Source organism: Echinops telfairi, unplaced genomic scaffold (genome assembly GCF_000313985.2).
Source record: "Echinops telfairi isolate 266 unplaced genomic scaffold, ASM31398v2 ScPeMD7_11;HRSCAF=52, whole genome shotgun sequence".
Lineage (NCBI taxonomy): Eukaryota > Metazoa > Chordata > Mammalia > Afrosoricida > Tenrecidae > Echinops > Echinops telfairi.
In genome coordinates, this window is record NW_022103908.1 from 38,202,238 (window position 1) to 38,225,790 (window position 23,553).

The window sequence follows — 23,553 nt, forward strand, 5'->3', positions numbered from 1 at the left end:
CATATACATGTCTTTATCTAGACCTCTATAAATGCCCTTTGCCTCCCAGCTCTTTCCTCTATTTCCCTTGACCTTCCTCCTGTCCCACTATCATGCTCAGTCCCAAACCAGGGTTTCAGCAGTTCCTCTGTTACATTACGCTTGATTATGTCCTACCAGGCCTCCCACACCCACCTTACCACCTATTTGAATCACTTGTTGTTCCCTTGTCCCTGGATTTGTTAACAACACTTCCTTTCCTCCCACTTTCCCCCCCATATCCCCCCGCAACTGTCGTTCCCATTGTTTTCTCCTCCAGATCGTTCAACCTGTCTATCTTATTTAGACAGACCTGTGGAGATAATAACATGCACAAAAACAAGACAGAGCAAAACCAATTAACAATATACAACAAAACAACAACAAACCAATGACAAAACACAACAAGAAAGAAAAGCTTGTAGTTAGTTCAAGGATTGTTTGTTGGCCTTTATGAGTGTTTTTCCACCCAGTCTGTTGGGGCACCACGCCCTGGCCCCAAAGTCCACCTTCAGCTTTCCCTGGGGACCTCGCCGCTCCATTCTCTTGCTGTTCTGTTGCACCCCCTTAGTGCTTTGCCTCAGTGTGGGGGGGATCAGATCGGGAGTGGCCTTCTTAGGATTCTGGGAACCTCCTCTCATGTTGCCTTTGGCTTCCTGTTGACAAGCCATGCAGAGACATGCTGAAAGCTGCAAGGGACCCCTCTCTTTGCTTCACCTTCCTGTTGAAGAGCCACACTTGGAGAGCTGGAGGAGCCACATGCAGATGCGCACCAGCACTGAGATGCTTTCACCGCCATTGGATCCATAAGACTTTGACCCACCAGCCTGTGATCTTCCTGCATTGTGCATCATTACATGTGACTGACTGTGTGAGTCTGAAGAAGGATTTTTGGACTAGTATTGGACTTATGGGCTTATATTGAACTTAAAGACTTGATCTGGACTGGGCTGGGAAATTTTCTTAATAAACAATTACTCTTTGATATAAAGCTCTTTCTTATACATCTATGAGTGTCTCTGGATTTGTTTTTCTAGTCAACCTGGACTAACACACTCTTTGTTCCTAGGTAAGGCACCTATAAAATGTACTAGCAGGGGTCTACAGTGGGTTTTGCAATGAGCTGATACCCAAAAGGTCAGTGGTTTGAACTCAAGAGCCACTTTGTGGGACAAATAGAAGGCTGCCTGCTCCCATAAAGATTTGTAGTCTCAGAAAACCAAAAGGGCAGTTCTACTCTGTCCTACAGGGTCAGTATGAATCAGAATTGATTCTTTAGCTGTGGGATTTGGCTATACTATCATGAGAATATATTGCTAATTTAATGAGAATTCCTAAAAGCACTCCCAGAAATATTTTTTGTCAAGGTTCATCTGAGAATAGCAACAGAATGCTTTACATTGTATAAGACAAAAATCTATTGCTTCTCAGCCTTTTGGCTAAGATCAAGGGTGGTAAGACATAAACCTGCCAGAAAACAAGCTATCTGATTTATCTTTCAAGTATGTACCTGAGTTGTTCTCGAGAACAGGAAGGAAGTACACCTTGTTAAGGATCTGTGGCATGTGGGAGGCACACAGTATGTCTCTGAATGAATCAAACACCGCTTACTAGATAGCATGGGCTCACTTTCTTTAATCAAAAAGAAGGTATTATTGGTTCCAAGATAATACATCTAACTAGAGATATGAAATCTTTATGTAATAAAAATGATAAAATACTGCAAAAAGAGATTAAAGACTTGAAATAAATGGAAATATGTTCAATGTTTTGGGATGGGAAGACAGTTTTTGGTAAGATGTCAGCTCTATTCAGTTTAAATTCTCAAAACTCACTGCTATTAAATCCTCAAAACTCACGGCTCATAGAGACCTTGTAGGACAGAGTAGAACTGCCCCTGTGGGTTCCTGAGACTGTAATTCTTTACATGAATAGAAAGCATCATCTTCCTCAGAATAGCTAATGGTTTTGAACTGCTGACCTTGCAGTTAGCAGCCCAACACATCACTACTACGCCACCAGGGCTCTACCCAAAGTGGCCCATAAACCTAATACAATCCAAATCAAAATGCCAACAACTTCTTTACTGAAGTGGGAATTAAAAAAAAAAAACCTCTATGGGGAACAGCACCAAGCTCCATATCGCTAAAACTGTTAAAAAGAGACGAACAAAGTAGGAGGACTCACGCTTTCCAATTTTTAGAACATTTGCTGCCACATGGCGACCACACAGGACTGAGCAGAACTGCCTCTTTGGATTTCCAAGATGAATTCTTCAGAACAAATAATCTCATCCTCCTCCCGCACAATTGATGTCAAGCTGTAAGCACTTTATGGTTAGCAGCTGTATGAGTAGCCAACAGAGACTGGTGCAAACTAAAGTCAGACAATTAATTCTTAGAAAAGCAAGTGCTGGGGCAATGCTGTCAGGCCTAGCTTTTCAATGCTGGATTGTCAGAGGATGCATGGGCACTGACTAAACCTGCTGCAGACCCTCTTCAGTGTGCTAATGTTACCTTGGGACTAAGGCGCCCTTGACTCAAGCCATGGTATTCTCAATCGCCTCCTAGGCATGTGAAAGTCGGACACTGAATAAGGAAGATTGAAGAACTGATGAATTTGAATTATGGTGCTGGCAAGGTATCTTAAAAGTACCATGAACTGTCAAAAGAACAAACAAACTTGTCTTGGAAAAATGTACAGCCAGAGTGCTCCTCAGAGGCATAGATGAACTATGGACATGTAGCAGTAGAGAACAGTCCCTGGAGAATGACATCATGCTTGGTAAAAGGAGAGGGGCAGCGATAAAGACCACAAGGTGGATGGACACAGTGGCTCTAACACTGAGCTCAAATGTAAGAACAATTGTGAGGATGGTGCAGGACCCAACATGCTTCCTTCTGCTGCTACACAGTGTCACTGACCTGTAACTGACTTGACAGCACCTAACAACGATGATAACCTAATATAATAACAAAAGCCAAGAGAAAATAAATGAAGGGGTGCTTGTAAAAAAAGAAAAACGTTCGCTCATCAAAGTGGAAACAATGAAAAGCTGCAGCAATGGAAGGTGGTCGCTGGCCCCATTGTGCTGTGACCTCTGGGTTCTACCGCTGGTCACGAGGCTGCTTCCATGCACCCTGCAGCTTGTGGGCTCATTAGGCCTTGCTGTGGCACCATCAGCGCGGGCGGTACCAGAGCACCCTTGTCTTCCAATGGAAGATCTCCTTTGGATGTGCTGGGCGGCGTCATCCAGCGCAGCAAGTCTCAGATGAGTTCTCCCAGGAGGTGACAGCCAGCCTGCCTCTCTGCAGTCAGCCAGGGTGGGGCCTGGTACAGCACCCTCCGAGGTCCCGCTTCAGTAGAAATTGATGAAGATGCTAACCAGATGGCTCAAGTTCCTGCCGGCTCGCCATGACGGTTTTAGAGTTCATGACACAGAACCAAGATGCCTTTGATGTTATCACCACCGGCTCCTCAGACCCCCTGGGCCTTGGTGACAGTCCCTTCAACCAATCCTTTTGCCAGCTCATGAAGACGGTCCGCAAGAATGGCATTCTCTGCTGCCAGGGCTAGTGCTGGGAGCTGCACTGGACCACATCAAGGAGAAAGGCAGTTCTACAAGTCGCCCTTCCCCGGAAAAGCCAATGGTGCCACCCCGTTTACACCAGCAGCCAGAGGGGCTTCTTGCTGTGTTGCAAGAAACTGGGCACCATCTTCCACAGCCAGGGCATCCACAGACCCCGTTGCGGAGGGGGGGGGGGGGCGCAGGCAACTGGAATACTGCATGTCAGACCAGCCTCTGTGCTGCCAAGTGTCCTTCCAGGGCCCTAAAAGATGTGGCAGAGGGCTGCGGCCACCACCCAGAACCCTGGACCAGGGCGCCCCGGGCTCTTCCAGCCACACACAAGACCCATGGCAGGCTCACACCCATAACCAAGTGTTACTAGCCCCAGAATGCTATAAAAAAGTTTTTAAAAGTCTGGCCTGTGGGCTCAATCAGAAGAGTGTAAGTGCTTCTGATTTGGTCTTCACACATCAGAAATTCCCCAAGAGAAACCCAAAATCCTGGATCTTGAAAAAATGGACGATCTAGCCTCATGGTACTTGGCTGTCCACAGAGCAACAACCGGCGGGGTGGAACGGAGTGATGACCCTACCCGTGGAGACGGAGGCCCTGCTCCTCAGCTCCCAGCCACCGTTATTTCCAACAGAACTTCTCCTACGCAAGGGGTGTCACAGGCGGATCCTGGAAACATTGTGCTTGAAACACCTGATTTAAAGCACACATTTAGTTTTGCACACTCAAAAATGGTCATTGCAAAAATAAAACAAAATAAAATGGTTACTGTAGATATTGCGTGGGCCCATTGGCTTTCACTTCTGCCTGGCACTCCATAGCAGTTTACACAGTCATTTTCCTAATGAAAATAATAATCGAAGATATATATCAATTATGTATCTGTATGGATAATTATATATATATATAACTGCTCAAACAGTATCTTCTCTAACTAGCTGAGACTAGGTGCCTTTGGTTATTCTTAGATACACAAGACATGGTGCATTTTTGGTCCATGTTGTAAAAGCCAGCTGGTTTATTTATGTATTTTTACCATCAAATTTAAACAACCATTTATTTACTATCAAATGCTAGATCAGCTATTCGAAAATAAAACAGCCACTGCTTGTTCCTACCAAAAAATAATACATAAACAAAAGAAGGACATACTGAAAAGTCACCCTAACAGCTAACACTCATTGAACACTTACTTAGAGCTCCCAGCATTCTCCTTACAAAAGCCCCACGAAGATGCCAGAATTAAAACCAAATTATTAGTTGTGCTTGTTTCCACCTCATTGTTCACACATGTGTAAGAGGATACATGTCATTTCCATGACACAGAAAAACTAAAGCCCGTGGTTGCAACGTGGCCATCCCGTGTCTTCCAAAGTTGGGCTCATCCTCCATCACAGTATCTGGCCATGTTCTCTTGTGGTCCACAGGACCCCATTGGACAGGGGTCGGCAAACTTGTGAGATGGAAGAGAGCCATAATAAGTATATTTTATAAACAAACGAAATCACCATGATCTGACTAATAGCCTTTAACATTTTTTTCAATTTTACTTCAGAGCCATGTGAATGTACCCAAAATTACCAAACAGAGCTCTTGAGCCTCAGGTGGCCGACTCCTGATCTAGTTTGCCGTGGGTCTACCCTGCGTGACCCTGTGCTGGTGTCTGAAACCCCATGACAGGTGCCAGCATCACAGCGCCTAAATTCATTTTAGTTCAAGCAATGAGCAAAACAACATGCTGCCACACGGTCTCGCCCTCCCACTGTACAAGAATAAAGCCATATAGAAATCACAGAATTGGAACATTTTATGGCAAGATGGAGTTTTAGTGACCCGATCCGAGTCCGACAGATGAGAAAGCAGGCCTATAGCTCCTTTTTTGCCTAGGTCACTCATTGAACACTTACGTCTGAACTACTCTGCACTCTCGGATCCCAGCAGGGTCCCACTTACCAAGCCCCACATGCAGGCTCCAGGGCTGTTTCAGGAGAGTGACTACGGGATCAGGTTGGCAGCGGAGGGCGTGGTGTTCACACCATCTGCTTCCAAGTTGGATGCTTCTCCATTTCAAGACAGTTTTATGTAAGAGGGAGCAGACTTTCTCTGACCCAATTTCTAATCCTTAGGCCAGTCTTTCAGTCCCAAATGGATATGATGTCTACATGCAGTCACACTGACAGGCCCCCGTCACTTACTTATTTGATATAAAGCAAAGGCAGTCATCATGTCAGCCTTGAAACTAATTTCTCATTTCTTGTAATTAACTTTTATAAATGGCTTACTTGTACAAAGACACATTTAAAATCAATGCTGGCATGGTATATTCACACCACATCAGAAATAAAATCTTGATTTTAAAGCAAAAAAAAAAAGAGAGAGAAAGAAAAAGGCCTAATTACTGAATTATGAACATTGCCAATTTGAAACAGAAAGCAAACTTTCATTGAAATGCTATCGTTCCTCCTGCTTCTCCTTCCCCCAGTGGCTTTAACTGATGATGTCACCAATCCCCAGTGCTGGGGACAGCATTCTATTCCTTTAACACAAAATTGTAACATAAGCGATCACAAATAAATCCCAGGTCAACAAAGCCTATTAGTAGTAAAACGTCTCTTTAAATTACCTAAAATATAAATCAATCATTTACTTAAAATACCCCTTTAGTACGTGAAAAAGCAGCTTTTGCCCTTTTTGGGTTGGTTTTATTGAGATGTTCTTATTTGACCATTTCATAGGATTCTAAGCTTATTTTGAAACCAAACATCACATACAATGTTCACCCACCACAATTTCATAAGTTTCATATTTTGAACAAAAAGGTTGCAAATTCCATTAAATGAAGTCCACCACTGAATGCCCTGGCACGCTGTTTCTCAGTTTCTATAAATTACCTTTGGTACCGAAGAGCTGTTTCATTAAAAACCATCAAAGATAAAATGGTCAGGGATTTCTATTCACTGATGTTTTCTTTTTTAAAAGAAATGCAATTACTATAGATATAAACCTTTATTTAAATTCAAAATTCTATAACCCTCAAATTAGCAGAACATCTTATGATCTTCTCCAATCACCCCAACCATCTTTATGGTGCTGATGGCATTAGCTATCAATCGCTTCAACAAGGAGCCGGAGTCCCCCTCTGATTCGGTGCTTTAAGATGCACACTGTCCAACAGTTCAGTTCTGAGAACTCTATGCTCCACTACCCATCAAATTTCAGGTTCACTCCTTAGGGCTCGACAAAGCTTTAGGATTCTCCCTTTTTTTTTCATTTCAATCTGCTTTACGGTCTTATGAAACCAACTTGCTCACTTGATCCCATGTCCCATCCCGTTCAGGAAACACTTCCGAAAACCTTGACCAACGTATCACATTGATGCTTGAGCATTTCTGGAACTGGAAACCCATTCCACTCTCAGACAACATCCCAACCCAAGTGGCCGAGGTTTTGAGGCAGACATCAATCTCTCTACAGATACAATTTCCAACTTTTGTTACTCCCAGAACTGCTCACTGAAACAATACCCACAATTGGTTTCTCCCCCTATTTCGGTCAATACTAAATATTTTTATGGACTCCTAGAATTCCAAGGCCACCAGTAAATTTAGTCTTTCACCTCCCTGTATTAGCCCAGAGGGTGAAGTAACTTGTCCAGGCCATACAACTAATCCGAAGAACTGGGCTCAAGCCCACCCCTTATTGGCTGACCAATGTGATGCCTATTTCCTTTTCCATTTATAGCCTCAAAATATTAGCACCCCTACTTTTTCCAGCCCTTCAATCACTTCCCCTCAGAGCTTATGAGCCAAATGATTTTAACTTTGCCTGGCAATATTTGTGGAAACGACCGCAATTTTGTTAACACTGTCATATGGAAACGCTTGTTTATCAACATTTTATATGCTTTATTGAAAGTTGACAAGTGCAACAGTTAAATACAGTGACACCTTACAAGTGTTTGGAGAACATGCACAGAAGCATATGCATATAACTACTATACAGGTAATATGCAAGAAACCCCTACTGGGAATTTATTTCTTTAGCTACAACAGATCAGTTTTTCAAAGTATTCAACCAGCTCAATCAAAAGACGTCAGTGAACAGGGATTTACTTCAGCAGCTAGATTTCAGGTTACACAAAGAGACTAACTGTGCCAAATCTTTCCGTTTTTCTAGGTGTGTTTTTCCTCCATGGAGCATTTTATATGTAGATCTAGATAGAAAAGACAATCCACACCTCTTCAGACAGCCAATGAAACAATGACATTTCTACCTGTACAATCTAAATAGTAGTTACAGTCCTCTATTGTACAAAAGTTATACTACATACACAAATATACAATAAGCAAAACAACCTTCATGGTAGATAGCCTCGGGCCCAGCTACCTGTCACCGTTTCAGCACAGTTTTGCGTTGTTCAGTGTTTCAGAAAGAGGCACAGCACGAAACTCGGTGGTGGATTTTGATGACAGCCTGTCAGTTTAGACATGAACTATGCTTACTCTCAGCAGAGGTGAGACTTGTGAGTCTTCAGCGCCCCCTTTCCAGTTCCTCATCGGGGACTTCGCGGGGAGGGCAGTCCACCAAGGAACGCCCCTGCTTCATAACCCATGGATCAAACTACTTGCAAGCAGGATCGAACTCTTGAAGTCAGGGTGGGGAGCGGGGGCAGGGATGGAAAGGCACACTGCTCCTCAGCATGAATCCAACCATTTCACAGGTATTTGCCAAGCTGCACAAGGTCCCAGTATATCCGTGCGAATGAATTCTCTAATGAACCTTTAAGTCACTCAACTAAGAACTTGCTTCAAACCTTAAGTATATGAGTGTTTAATACTGGGGGTGGGGGTGAGTCAAAAAAAAAAAAGAGAGAGAGAGTACAACATCTGTTCGTCTCACGTCTCTTTTGCAGCGGGCGATGAAATGGGTGACTGTGGAAGCGGATTCCCGCTAGGACATCTTCTCCCGTCGGGTCGGGTCGGGTCTGTTCAGTTCAGATGGCGCACCCGCCAGTTCTGCGAGGGCACAGGCGGCTACGCGGTGGGGCCGGAGCCCTGGGACGCGGGCTGGGCAGGGGGCTGTGTGCTCCCCTGTGGCTGCGAGGTGGCAGGGGGCGAGCCAGTCTGCAGCTGGGCCTGAAACTGGGCGAGCTGCTCAGGACTGGCTAGCGTCTTCAGCAGATTATTCTCCTGCTCCAGCTGGGAATTTTTCTCTATGAGTTCCTTGATTTGCTCCTTGAGGACCTCCACTTCCTCTCTAACCGCATACATCAAATGGCTTTTTACCAGATCCTGGGGGGGGGGGGGGGGAGAAGGTGTCAGGAGACACAAGAAAAAGGCTTTACTGACTGATGATTTACTAGTTTTCCTTACTCTCGATTTCGAAAGCATTATTTTGCATGCTGCATCTGCTGCTCTCAAAGTTCACTCAGCCACCCTTGGGTGCATCTACTGAACCCGACTGCCCAACATGGATAAAAGTAAGTGATCGAGTTTCCCTAGTCTAAGTGCTCACTGCGTACACCACGCAGGAATGCACACCCGTTGGCCTTCCAGCTCCAGGTGGCCTAAGGTATGGGGGCTCGGCGCCCGCGGGAGCCCAGGGCCAGGGCAGGAGGGGCTCCCCCCCGCCAGGCCTAGCGCGGCCGCCACGGCCCCGCCCCACGTCGCTGGCTCCCGCCCGCCCGGAGCCGCCTCCCTCGGCACCAGCTGCAGCCAGTTCCTAAGGAGCAAGTTGCCGCATTTTCCTCCCTCCACCCCCACAGCCCGTTCGTGATTAAGCTGACATCACAGAAACCTGGGCAGAGCGCGCAGCCAATGGGAGCCGGAGCTATTTATAGCTCCGAATTAAAGGTTCGGAGTTTGCCTAGCAACAGTGGGCAGAGAATCCCGTGAGAAGAGCCACAGGCGCTGCTCCAATAACAAAGAACAGCCAAGGCGGAAATAAAAAATAGGAGAAATCCAGGCAGAGGAGGAGAAAACAAAACTTTTCTCCGATCCTCCTTCATTATGTGGTCACCCACCGGACTGAGGAACCGTTTGTGCCCGGTCTTGAGGACCTTTCCCCTGGGATCCCAACCCCACTGAGCTAGAGCTTAGGATTCCCAGATCGGCCACATTGTCCAAAGACTTGCCCACGGCCAGAGGAGGCGGGCGGCCACGAGTCCCACTCGATTCCCTGGCCCAAGGGGCTGCCTCTGCCAAGCATCACCGTCCCCCCCCCCACCGCCCCACCACACACACACAGCTCAGTCGTTAGAGAGCACCCAGAACCCCAAGGGCCCCCCTTTCCTCCCCAAAGCAGCCTTGGGATGCGGCTCCACGCTGATAAAATGGAGACAGACAGCGCCAGCCTTTCCCAACGGCCAAGGGCCGTTCCCATCACCCTTAACTTAGGGACCGATGCACGGGTTCCAACCCAAGACGTCTCAGTCGCTTAGTGCGGGGCCCGAATTTCGGTCCAAAGGAGCTTAAATCGGTACCTACCATTGCTTGCTCGATTTTGTTGTCAATAGCTACCACACTTGCACCAGAGGAGCTGGAAAAGAGGGGAAAGATCATCGATCAATGGAATTTATCTTAAACATCCAAGATTTTTTTTAAGAGAAAAGGTGAGGGTCTCTCAATTCTGTGATGTTACTGGCATTTTTGGAACATTCTGGAATGGTATGGAAGTAATGGATCAGACCACCAGCAGCCACTCTGGCTAACAAATATCCAGACATTTTACTATTTTAGTGAGCCACAAAGGCTAAATTACATAATGTGCTAAAAGCTTGTTCTCTGCCCAGATCTGCAAAACGGCTACTCGCTATTCTGATCATTTCAACAAGCAACATCCCTGTCACCGTAGTCTCAGCAATGGACAAAGGAATTCCCCTTGGCTCTTTCACCTGCATTATTACAAATTCTCTCACTAGTCAATTTCTAGACACTATCCCAGCAGACATTTACCTATTGTCAAGTCTCACAGACGCGTTTTCAGTCCCCAGCAAGGATGACAAGAAAGAAATTGAAAAATGCCTCAGTTGGTAAACTCCTAGATCCATCGCCACTGGTCTACACCATTGGGATTTCATGCAATTGCAGCCAAAAACACCCTCGCGGGGAGCGGGGAAAAAAATGGAAGAGGGAACACCTGCAGCCCTGCTAGGGCTGGATAAAATCGTTTCTCTTTCTGCAGACCAGAAACAAGCAGAAATCAGCAGCCCTAATTTAAGTAAAACCCGGCTTCTGGGGTTTTGGCGATCGCCTGAAGATGCGAATCCCACGGTGAGAAGCCGAGCCGTTCAGCAGCACCGCTCTACGCGGCTCTAATCCAGGTCTCCCGGTCTTAGGGCAAAATATATGCAGGAAGGCGCCGTGCCGATTGGCCGGCACACTATTAGGCCCGCCCCCTCTCCCCAGCCCGCCTTCCTCCCGCTCGCCCGCCTCCCCGCCCCCATCTCCCGATCCCGCTCCTCCGGTGGGCTGGCCCAGGCCGCACTCCTAGGGGTCGGATCCTGGGCCGCCCAGGCCCTCCACGGTTCTTCCCAACGCCCGGCGACTTCTTCGCCATAAAATACCTACAGTCGCCGAAAAAATACGACCGGGGCCTCGCACGTGCTTACGTTTACGGGAGTGAGACCCCTTCTCTGGAGCTGCTCCTCTCCGCGGCTGCCGAACGGCGAGAGCTTCCTATTTGCAACCAGAACCGTCTGCGCTACTGGGCATGCCCAGTCCCACCGTTAAAGACAAGCAGGAGCTCCAGTGTCTAGATTTCAATCATCTGGTTCTTAGAGGCAGCCGTAATGGGAGGGCTTTATAGCAGGTTTTACTTAGAAGGATAACAACTGAACTGTAATACTCTCTCTTTTTTTTTAAACGCCAGTGGGTTTTAGAGGGGGGGGAAAGAATCACATTTGTATTTCGGTAAATACTAGCTTTCCATTAATTTATCAATTATTTGTAGAAACAAAATAACACGGATTCTTTGCTCCCAAACCAAACTCAAGCCCCACTGAGTTGACTCTAACTCATAATGCCCCTATATAGGGTTTCTGAGGTTGCAAACTTTTTACAAGAGCAGACAGCCTCAACTTTCACTGACAGAGCAGCTGGTGGGTTTGAACCAGTGATCTCGAAGTTAGCAGCCCAACGCTTATTGGGCGGTGCCACCACCAAGGCTCATTATTTGATAAGCGTATACAACTCGAGTCAAAAAGGGACCCTTTGGATGAAATGAAGTCCCCAAACTGTCCCCAGCTCCATAAACATTAAAATTGCACCCACCTATCAGTACCTCCCAGTAATTAAACATGACATCTTTCACCCATAAACAGAAAAGCCAAATCCACAAGCTGAACCCTCCATAGATCTATTTTCAGTAAGTCAAGCTTTTGTAAGTGGCAATTCCATTCATCAATCCTATGAACCTCCTCTTCTTACATCAGAGATTGAAAAAACTTTACGTATAGGCAATTGTGTATTCAGAGGACACAATTCCTTAAAGTGACCTTTTGCCCATTCGCAGCACAAAGACCAATAAGATAAGGGGGTTCATTTGTGTTTAGTCAAGAGATCCAACTGCCTTTATCTTACCCTCAAGCATTCCCTTTTCCCAAACTAAATCAAGGTAACTGAGGGAATGTTAAATAATACCGCCTCCTCACCTTTAAAATATTTGCAAGGATTCTTTAGGGTTATACTTTAATATACGATAAATGTAAGGACTAAAGTTTTCTAGATTATAAGGGATAATAAACCCTTTACAATGCAATAAAGGTAAGCAAGGCAAGGACTTCAGAGCACATAACCAGCAGGCATATTTAACCTCTACAATACCGCCCTCTACTGGCGTCATATTATAAAAAACAAAAATCTAGCTTTTCTAAATTTGTCCCTGTATATGCCATCAGTTTAAAATTTGATCACAGAATATACAGTATTACATGGAATTCTCCTTCTATCTCTGCCAGCACCCTTTCCTAAAACTTCCATTGGAGTCTTTTTCACACATTCTTTTTCAGTGAACTCAAAGCTAGCAGGGATACATCTGGTTTCAGAAACTGTCCAGGAAGCACAGCTGGTGAATGTGATAAATGACACAGATGGTAATTCTCTGTTGGGTCAAAAACCAAAATATGACCAAGAAGTAATAATATTCTTTTTTACTGTAACTCAACTCGGTACCATTAAGCTGATTTCAATTCAGTGACCCTGTACTATATGTTGTTATAGGCTCATACTACTGCCCCCAAATGTAAGGCTTTATTTTTGCATAATCTATGGTGCGTAGGTTAAGGGTTGGGCTGCTCCCCCAGCCTCCCTGACAGAGAACGAGGAGGCTGTCTTCTTCTGTGAAGATTCGCAGTCTGAGAAACCCTAAGGAGCACTCCTTTCTTGGCTCTCTCTTCTCTGTCCCAGTTGTTCTTTCATCTCTCGCAAGGGTGTGACTCAGCCCTGCCACCCCACACTGACCATGCTGGCATTAACATCGTACTGTTACTAGTCCCATCCAGTGGCCCCGCCTGCTGACAAATGTTGCTGTGTCTGAGCCCATTGCTGTGGCCACTGGGTTCGTCACCTGGGTTCATCCACCTGGTAGACAGTCTTCCTCTTTTAGAGAAAGCATAAAAATAGCTTAAAAACAAATTCTAGGGGTTGAATAAAAAAGGAATTCTAAACAAATAGCTGGAGTTTTTAAGAAGATTACTGAATTAACTGAGTTCTACTTATTCATGCTGTTCTTCAGTACAGACTTTTGGGTCAAAAACCAAATTTGACCAAGAAAGTAGTAAGATTCTTTTTTACTGTTTCGATTTCAAACATGTCAACTGTCCATCCATTGTATTAAGCCACAGAAGCAAACATAAGCAACCAGAGCCTATTTTAATGCATTTCCCAACCAAAGGGCACGCTAGCCACCTTCAATACTTTGCTATTTTAAATGAAATTTCAAGAAGCATTCTTGCACATATTTACCATGACACTGTGCCTTTGTTTCTGTAGAATTTGCTGGAGCAGAGGATATTCAATAACAACAAAAGTGACACACAGTCTTTTGATCCAAATGTGCTCAAATTCACTACCATTAAATCAGTTCTGACTCTGAGCGACCCCGCAGGACAGGGCAGAACTGCCTCTGTGGCAGGTTTCTGAGACTGTAATAACTTTACACCGGAATAGAAAGCCTCTTCTTCCTTCTGTAGAGTGGCTGGTGGTTTCAAACTGCTGACCTTGCGCTTATGAGCTGCCTAACACATAATCTACTCTGCCACTTAAATTCCTTAAAACTGGGATTTTTATCTCAAAAGTAAAAAGACAAAGTTTGGAGAGAAAAAAAGTCAAAAGTGATGGGGAGCAAGAACCACAGAGGCAGAATGTGTGAGGCTGAAGGACTAGATTTACTTTCAAAGATTCTTCTATGCACAAGACAAAACATCTATGTGTCTGTCACAGAAGCCACACTGAAAGGAGGGACACTGCTACAGTGCCTCCAGCTGGGAGGATGCATGCCTAGAGAAAACGCCACCAGCCACCTTAGCGGCCCCAGCTGCTGAGCAGGAGTCTCACTGAGGTGGGAATCCGAGGTACAGGAAACAGCAGGGGCAGTCTTCATTTGAGTGAAGACACCTCTGTAACCAGAGCTTTGCTGTTGTTGTTAGATGCCTCAATTCACAGAGAGAGCGAGACACACACACACACACACACACGGAAGAATTATTGCCTGGCTTCGGCCATCCCCATAGTAGCACAGACCTTTGTGATCAATAAAGTTCTCATTAATTCCAGAAATATTTAAAAGTGTAATTAGAACACCTTTTTTCTAGCCTAAGAATAAAGCCTTTTTTTTTTTTTTTTTAATGAAGCCTTTGTGTGTGGCTTCCCAGTCAGTCTCCACTGTATGTCCCCACAAGCATAATAGGGCTAGCATGGGCCTATGGTCCAAATTCAGCAGCACCTATGCTGGCCTGACCCATAAGGGCAGAGTTGGAACCTACCGCTTGTATAAGATGATGGGCTCCTGCCCTGGTCCAAACTTGCTGCAAGTGAGCCCTGGAAGCGCAGTGGGCCAAGAAGTGCAGTGGGGCTGCTAGCTACAACAGCAGCAGTGTGAACCCCCAGTCCACTCTGTGGGAGACAAATGAGGCTGTCTGCTCCGGTAAAGACTTACAGTCTCGGAAACCCTCTATAGCAGGTGTCCTCAAACTGCGGCCCGTGGGCCACATGCGGCCTGCTGAGGACATTTATCCGGCCTGCCGGGTGTTTTTGCCCCATTTGTTTTTTTACTTCAAAATAAAATATGTGCAGTGTATATAGGAATTTGTTCAGTTTTTTTTAAAACTATAGTCCGGCCCGGCCCTCCAACGGGTCTGAGGAGCAGTGAACTGGCCCCGTTTAAAAAGTTTGAGGACCCCTGGCAGAGTCTATAGGGCCACTGAGTTGGAACTGACTCAATGGCAATGGGTTTGGTTTTGCCAAGGAAGAGATGAGCCCCCTGAGGTCACTTCCACTTCTGTAGCTTATTCTCACAAGGCACTGACTGTAGGCTGGCCAGATTTAGCAAATAAAAGCCAAGGGATTCCGTTAAATTTGAATTTCAGGCCAATGGCAATTAATGTGTGTGTTAGTATGGGTATGCTTCATGCAGTATCGGCTATGCCTCTGAAATTCAATTGAACTGAACCGCCTGTTCTTACCCAGCAACCCTGAGTGGGCGTCTAACACACATGAATGAACAAGGCCTTCGATGCACAGGAAACCGGTTAAAATGATGGTTCATAAAGAGCTGACACTGCCAATCACAAGTGCCTGAGATTATGCCAGTGCTTTTCCTAAATAAGCAACCTGCTAGATATTAACATTTAGAGCTCCTTTCTCCAAGATTAATATGACCTAGTAATGTAAGCAACACAGTTCTCATTAGGCTACTAATTCTATTCGTGAAATTTTGCTCTCTGGACAAAGCACAGTGGTGCTGGGAAGAAACAGGCCTGCAGTAAAGTTGCAAGTTCACCAGAGGTGGTTCTTCAGAAAAACCAGAGCAGTGAACAGTCTGCTTCAGTGGGACACAAGGCCGGGCCTGCACACCATCACAAGGGTGGTAGCGAATGAAAACAACAAAAACCTGTTCCATCCCCATACTTTAAACATTCACCAAAGACTAGAAGTTAAAGTCAAGGAATGTTCCAAAAAGTAGAAAATGAGGGAAATAAAGAAAACAGGCACTCAGATATAAAAGGGGCTTAAAGGACAAGAGGTCCAACTTCAAAATACTCCTATGAGTATTAAAAGCAGAAATTTAGTGATCGAGAAACCAATATAAACTCTTAGGTTTTGTCTTCTTTTTCCCACTGGCAAAGGGCACAAATCCCCAGACTCACAGAGATGACCAACTGTCTAGCAAAGTGAATGAGAAAAACACCCCCCTCCCCGCCACCGACCAAACAAACCCACCATTAGGAACCCTCCAACCACTAAGGATCTAGAGAAAAATCCTAAAGACTTCCAAAGAGGGGAAAACAAAGCAAAGAGAGAAAGAAAAGAACATGCTGCAACTATGCAGGGACAAAGACAATCAGGATGCTTTTGTTGATTGCCAGAAAATGGGAGAAAACGTCTTTAACATTCTGAGGAGAAGGTTTCTTTCTGATCTAGAATTCTACACGTGGCCAAATCACCTACCTTTGAGTGTAAGTGTTGAATGAAAACATTTCCACATTTCAGACATCAAAATGGTGGCACAAACCAAGGCAAAGGAAGACTTGGGAAACAACAGGGTCACAAACACTGGCAAAGACGGTGGAGACTCGGCAGGAAAATGGTGAGGGAACATCAGGATGAGGACTGTCAAGTAAGCCCAAGCAGGCAGTGGTCTGAAATGGTGCAGGAAAATGAGTGGCTTTGGGGGAAGAACTGATACATACGAGCATTTGCAGGTTTAGAGGGCACAAGAGGAGCATGACTGGCACAGCTGTTGTGTGTTCAGCTATTAACTCCACCCACCAAACAGTGCCACAGAAGAGAAGCCTGGTGACCTGCTTCCCTAAAGAGTCCAGCGAAGAAAAAGCTAGGGGGCAGCTCTGCATGCAGCACACGAAGAGCACTTGACAGCAGTATTTTTTTTAGGAACGGTGTTAGAGGGAGCTACTATTAGGTATAAGAGAGATCTAGTGATGCAACTTAAAAAATTAAGAGATACCTTACTGAAAACAATACAAAAGAAATAAAGCAAACTCTTAGATAAAAATTATGATAATTTAAAATTTTCTAATTGACTTAATTGTACAAGGTAACTTTATTAGAAGAGAATGTGAGGTCGGAATGGTTCAAAAGTGCTAAATCCTAATTTATTAACACTGAACAAATACCATCCCAAATTGAAAAATGCAAGAAATAACAGTATAAATATATTTTATGTTATATGCATATATATATATGTTAAATAAAAACATGGAGACAAGTGTGAGTTAAAAATAAACTGAAAAGAGACTACAGACTGGGGGAGTGAATAAGAGCACTAATTTTTCTTCTATCACCCTACTTGATCTATGTTCATGCCTTCTTCTGGTTATAAAGGCTTGGAAGTCAGAGACTTAAAGGGAGGGGGTGGTTCACAGTGAGAGGGACCTGCAGAGTCATCATGTGCCCCACTACCCCCCACCCCCACCTTGAACTGAGTGCTACTGAGGAAATGACCAGAGAAGGGAGTGAATACCCCAAAGGAGGCAGCAGAACCATTCACAGGACTCGAACCCCACAGAAGGCAGCACTGTTACAGTGCAGAAAATGAACTGAGACGATAAGGTGCATTGGTCTCATGTAGAGCAAAAAGGAAATCTATGAAAAGATCAAATTGCTTGCATGTGACTAAAGTCGTCCCTATACAAATCTCCAGAATATTTAATAAAACACAATCTCAAGTCCAATAATTCACAATGTCTGGAATGGAAAAAAAAACAAAACCAAAAAACCCAGGCATGCAAATAAATGGAAGAACATGACTCATAACAAGGGAAAAAATTAATCAATCAAAATGACCCAGATATGCCAAAGATGATAGAATTTGTGGACAAACACATTAAATGTTATTATAGCTGTATGTTCAAGAAGGTAAAGGAAACCATAAGTGTACTGGGGAGATTTGTGGGAGACAAAGTGAAAACCTAAACAAGTTAGACTTAACCATGATACAAAATACAATGAGAAGAAAATGAATATCAAGCCACTGCATATGAAAATATTTGTAACTATAACTTATCAAGGGTTCCTGAAGGAGGGAGGATGGGGGAGGGAGGGAGAGGGGAAAAAGTGAGGAGCTGATACCAAGGGTTCAAGTAGAAAGAAAATGTTTTGGAAATGACGATGGCAACAAATGTACAAATGTGCTTGACACAATGGATGGATGTATGGATTGTGATAAGAGTTGTATGAGCCCCCAATAAAATTATTTTAAAAAGAAAATATTTATGAAAAAAAAAAAAGAAAATATTTGTGAACTTGGAAACACATTAACCAAAACAAAACACAGGGAAACAAACAAAACCCGGGGAAGGAGAGCAGAGAACAAAGCCTTATTAACTGAGGGCCAACTTTAAGAAACTAAATATATCTGTCTCCGAAGTCCCTAAGAGGAGAGAAAGGAGGAGGAAAGAAACGATGGCAACTGTTTCCCACTTTTTATTAACATGATAAATCCACAGACCCAAGAAGCAAAATGAACCCAAAGAATTATGCAGAAAACTACAAAAAGGAATAAGGCATATTATAATCCAATTGCCTAAAACCCGTGATAGAAGAGTAGCTCTTTAAAAAGGCCAGGTAAAATAATGTGCAGAGCAGCCAAGATAAGAGAGATAGCAAACTGCTGACTGGCCTAGACAGAAACAGTCCAGCAATATCTTTTAACATGCTGAAAGGGAAAAACCAAACCAAAACAAAAAAACATTGCTCTACAACTTTATGCCCCGTGAAAATATCTTTTAAAAATAAAGGTGAAATAAAGATTCCGTGCCCCCCCCACCACCACATACATTAAAAAGCCAGAAGGAGGGCACTGCAAGAAAGGTTAAAGGAACTCCCCAGGCAAAAGGAAAATGGCACCAGATGGAACACTAGATCTACACTAAAGAAAAGGGAGCACTAGAAATGACAATCCCTGGGTTAAACAGAAAAGACTTTCTCCTTACGATGTAAATCTTTTCCAAGATCTCCAACAGTGTTCAAACAATTATAATAACCACGTATCGGAGAGGTGCCATTCTAGCACCCAGTGACCCCCATGTGACAGAGCAGAACAGCCTCATACGGTTTTCTTGACTGCAATCTTTACAGACACCTGGCAGGTTCACACCACCAAGTTTTGGCTTGGCTTCTGAGTGTTTATGGGAGGGCTGGTGCCGTAAGGGTTACAAACTGGGTTGCGAACTGCAAAGTAAGCAGTTCGTGACCACTAGTCATGAGCCTCTCCGCTCTGCAGGAGAAAGGCAGGGCCCCACTCCCATAACCAGTTACATTCTCAGAAACTCACAGGGGCAAGTCTACCTGGGCTACTGGGTCTCTGAGTCAGAAGTGATTCGATGGCAGTGAGTTTTAGTATACATACAGGCACTCTGGTGGCTCAGTGGTAGAGTTCAGCTGCCAACAGAAAAGCTGGTTGTTCGAATTCACCCATGGGAGAAAAACCCTGGCAATGAGCCCCTGTGAACATTTACCCCCTAGAAGCCTTGTTGGGGCAGTTCTACTCTGTCTTACAGGAGGGCTGAATTAGAAGTAGCCCGATGACCCATAGCAACATCATGGTGTATGCAAAACTAAAATGTATCACAAAAAACAGAGTAACAGGCTACATGAGAGACCAAACGTGTATCTCTGTAAGGTTCTTTGTGTGTCCATGTGTATGTGTTTAAGATTCTTATACTTCTTCAAAGTGGATTGTAAAACATTAAAGATGTGTATTATAAATTCTAAATCAGTCAATAATAAAATACACAAACATTCCGTTAATAAAGTAGACAAAAATTGAATACTAAAATACAATCTGAAAGAAGGTAGAATAGGAGAAAAGGGAGAAGGATAGAATAAAATGAGAGAGCAAGATGGTAGAATTCATTCATATAAAAAGTCATATTAAATGAAAATAACCTTAATTAAGCACCCCAATTAAAAGGCAGAGATTGTCAGATTGGATTAAAAGAAAAAACTAATAGCCTGAATGAAAGCAATATGCTCCCTACAAGAAATATTGTTTGACAATAAAGTTACAAATAGGTGGAATAAGAGGGTGAAAACAGGTAAGTCACGTTAACAAAAATTAAAGTGGCCACATTAATCAAAGATTTGTGAGCAACCCAGTACTATCAGGAATAAAGAAAGTCATTTCATAATGGCAGAGGGTCAGTTCTATCAAGCAGTCATACAAACTCAAATTATTTAAGCACGTAATGAAAACGATGAAAATTCAAAAAGTAAAAACGGATAGAATTGCAAGAATAGAAAAATCCATTATGATAGAGATTTCAATACCCCTCTCTCAATAATTAAAACAAGTAAATAGAAAAACAGCAAGGTGCTAGGGCCCTCAGAGGCAGCCCATCCCACAAGCCAGCCCCTGGTTCTGGTCTGCTGCGGCTGCAGTGTCAAGCTGCCTTCTGGAACAAGGAATCTCAGTGTGCAGGGATCTCATGGTGCTAATGACTCGCTCCACTCCTGGCACTTCTCTCTTGCTGTTAGTGAGGTCTCCACCTCTCTGCTTCTGAGCAGGCTAGTTTACACCAAACAGGATGGCAATCACAGATTGCCTGTTAACTATCACCCATAGATCCAATCAGTACCTTCCCTTACCTTCTATACCCATCAGGACAAAGTGTGAACAGCTATGGCTGGAAGAGCCGCGTTAAGTCATTCACTGCACTGCACCCTCTCCACGGACTTCAGTATGTGTCCTTCTCAGTAATATAAAAAGAAACGGACTACTGATACAGCAACATGGATGGGTTTCAAAACTACTGTGGTAAGTGAAAGCAGCCAGGTGGTGAAAAGGAGTGGAAGGCGGCTCTGAACTGCATGATTCCATGTATATGACATACCAGAAGGTCAAACTACAGTGATGGAAAATAGATCCAAGGGTTTCAAGCCCTTGGATTTGGGCAGGAGGCATTTTTGCCATGATAGGTCAGTTCTACATTTTGATTATGGTAGCAGTGAAACTTACTGTGTTGCCAGTGATTACGCGTTGGGCTGCGATTCAAAACTACCAGCACCTTTGCTGGGGAAAGACTGGGCTTTCTACTCCTCAGAAACCCACAGGGTCACTATGAGTAAGCATTCACTCTGTGGCAGTGAGTGTTAAGTGTGTACACTATACCTCAACACTGAAATCTAAAGTGGCTGACTGGGGAGATGAAAAGGGAAAAAATGAGCTAATATTTGTCTGTAAATTTTTTTTTGCTCTTTATGTATATACATCCACTATTATTAAAAAATATTTTAAAGTAAAAGAAAAAAAAAGAAAGCTATTCAACACATTCTGAAGTAAAATGGGAAAGATGTTTCAATGACATGTACAAACAGTTTACCTTCACTTTTGTGAATGAGAACTATACATTTCTAGTCCAACCATGTGGACAAGTTTAATAATATCTACTTGAACTGTACCATAATCTCTTGTGAATTATCAGCGTTATCATGCTTGCAAAAAAAGAAAAAATGAAAAAGATATAATCCAGGGACTTAATTACTTTCATTGAAGGGACCTGAAAATTCCTATTTCATAACTAATTAACTGCTATGTAACTATGCGGCCTTGAATTTTTAATTATAAATTTATTTTTGCTTTTAAAGTTTTCGAATTTTTCTTGGTGATTACCTGCTGGTAAACTTAGATGCGTAATGATAACAGTTTCCCAAGTCTCATATTAATGTACAAAGACTAAAAAAGTAGTAAGAGTTTTAAGTGTGACAATTTAAAACATCCTAACAAAATGCTAATAAATTCAAATATAACTTCTATTTACACAAACATACGGTACACAAAGAGCCTGGTGGCACAGCCATTAACTGCAGGGCTGCTGAGTGAACGGGTGATGCTTGGAAACTACTGAGAAGCTCCACAGGAGACAGACCTCAAGATATGCTTCCAAACAAGACACTCCTAGAAGTTCTCCTCTGTCACATGGGTAGTGATGAGTAAGAATCAACTGGACAACACCTAACAGCAACATATATAGTACATAAAACATCTCAGTATCTTTTTTGCATGTATTTTCTCTCTCCATTTATGATTATGATTATTGTTACAATTCTAGAAAGAATTTCTAGTTCTCCCATAGCTGTCTGCACATGTCTTTTATTTCAGTTTCAATTAAACAATAACTATTGTGAGAGCTGGGTTTTATGTCAACTTGGCTTGGCCAGAATTCTCAGTGATTAGGAAAACACCTATGATGTGGCCCTAAAAGCATAATCAACTCCATGATGGGGAGCAAAGCAGTTATACGAGGATGAGGGAGTCCTGAGGTAACCGAAAGGAAGTTTCCCCATGAGTGTGGACTATTCCTATTTAAGCAAACTCTGTGGGGAGGCTTGTCTTTTCTTACTGGTCTAGAGCCTGCATCTGGACTCACTGACCTCTGGTTCTCTGGACTTGAGCCATCAGCCTACCATATTGTCTCCCAACCTTCGGAGTTATCCGTGGCCTGCCATATTGCCCATGGGCTTTGGATTCGTCTGACTCTGCAGCTGCAAGCCTGAGCTGCTGACACTGGATATATCTCCCTCTGTCTCTGCCAGCCTGTGGTCTTCCTGCTTCTTGGTTTATCAGCCCTTGGCAGCTAAATAACTCAGGAAATGCCTCCAGCTTAACATCTGACCCAAGAACTTGAACTGAATTACAACTATGTGAGCTACGTACTTTCCTTTTTTTTTTTAAAGATACAATTTAATAAAGATGGTTGACAAATATTTTAACAACCTTCTCAACCAGAAGCACAGATGTTATGTTATGAATATTTCCTTTCTCGATGCTGACGGGCGCTCACACAGGGATTTTGTGCACTATTTTCAGTTTCAGGCGTGTCTCTTATTTTTAGATGCAGGTCTACTATGACTGTGAACATTGCACCATCAACCTATCTCCCGCATTACTACTCCCAAACACATCTTGACAGCAATGTTCTACAGGCAGCAATTTTTAAGTAGTGACAGTACCACTTTCCTTTATAGTGACCGGCAGTGAGAAAACACATTGATGGGATCTGACCAAAGAAGTTGCTAACATATCACACCTCTAGCTCAGTCAGGACTGATGTCTTACCAATCGTACCAATTGTCATACAGTGTCAACACAGGTTTGGGTACTGGGCCATGTGAATGGAAGACCAACATAATCTGGAGCTCGGGGCAAGGCTTTACAGCACTTTTAGCTCACTCTACTTCAGGCAAGGTTACCAGTACTGGTTACCACTGAGTTGATCCCAGTGTCAAAGCGCGTTTTTAGAAGTAGATTGTCAGGCCTTTCTTCCGAGGCATCGGTAAGTGAGCTTGAACCTACATTTAGCAGTCAAACAGTTGCTCCACCCAAGGATTTCAGGTATTAAGGTTGAAGGCTTTTCCCAAGACAGTGAGAACAGAAGATTTGGGAAATTAATAATGATAAAGTTCCATGAAAGGGTCAACGTATTGCATTCATTGTCTGGGGAGCACAGCTCTTTGGTTAATGTGAAGAGAACAGATATGGTAATCCGGACATCATGGTTTTCCACATTGTGACCGAAGTTCCTTTTCCTGCTCAATCACACAAGGAGAATCTTCAAGCTCTGGCGGCACAGTGGTTACAAGTTGGGCTGCTTACTGCAAGGTCAGCAGTTCAAAATCACCAGCTGCTCCACAGGAGAAAAACTGGACTTTTTATTCCTGTAAAGAGTTAGTCTCTGACAGTTCAGGGGGGACATGGGAGAGGGGGGGTGGGGGGAAGGG

At 43.8% G+C, this 23,553-nt stretch overlaps 1 protein-coding gene across 3 annotated transcripts in view; it reads right to left on the bottom strand.

The window, feature by feature from the left end:
- Positions 1-7,479: 7,479 nt before the first annotated feature.
- TSC22D1 (TSC22 domain family member 1) overlaps positions 7,480-23,553 on the bottom strand; it is a 135,644-nt gene continuing 119,570 nt past the window's right edge. The window contains exons 1-3 of one of the 3 annotated variants that reach the window (XM_045287071.1): positions 11,208-11,294; positions 10,084-10,135; positions 7,480-8,889 (exon numbers count right to left, since the gene is read on the bottom strand). In XM_045287071.1, the coding sequence (XP_045143006.1) occupies positions 8,632-8,889; positions 10,084-10,086 (261 nt within the window). In that variant the 5' untranslated portion in view covers positions 10,087-10,135; positions 11,208-11,294 and the 3' untranslated portion in view covers positions 7,480-8,631. Of the gene's footprint in view, positions 8,890-10,083; positions 10,136-10,551; positions 10,919-11,207; positions 11,295-23,553 lie in introns of those variants that run through there. The other 2 variants (XM_004707920.2, XM_004707919.2) reach the window with 2 other exon arrangements.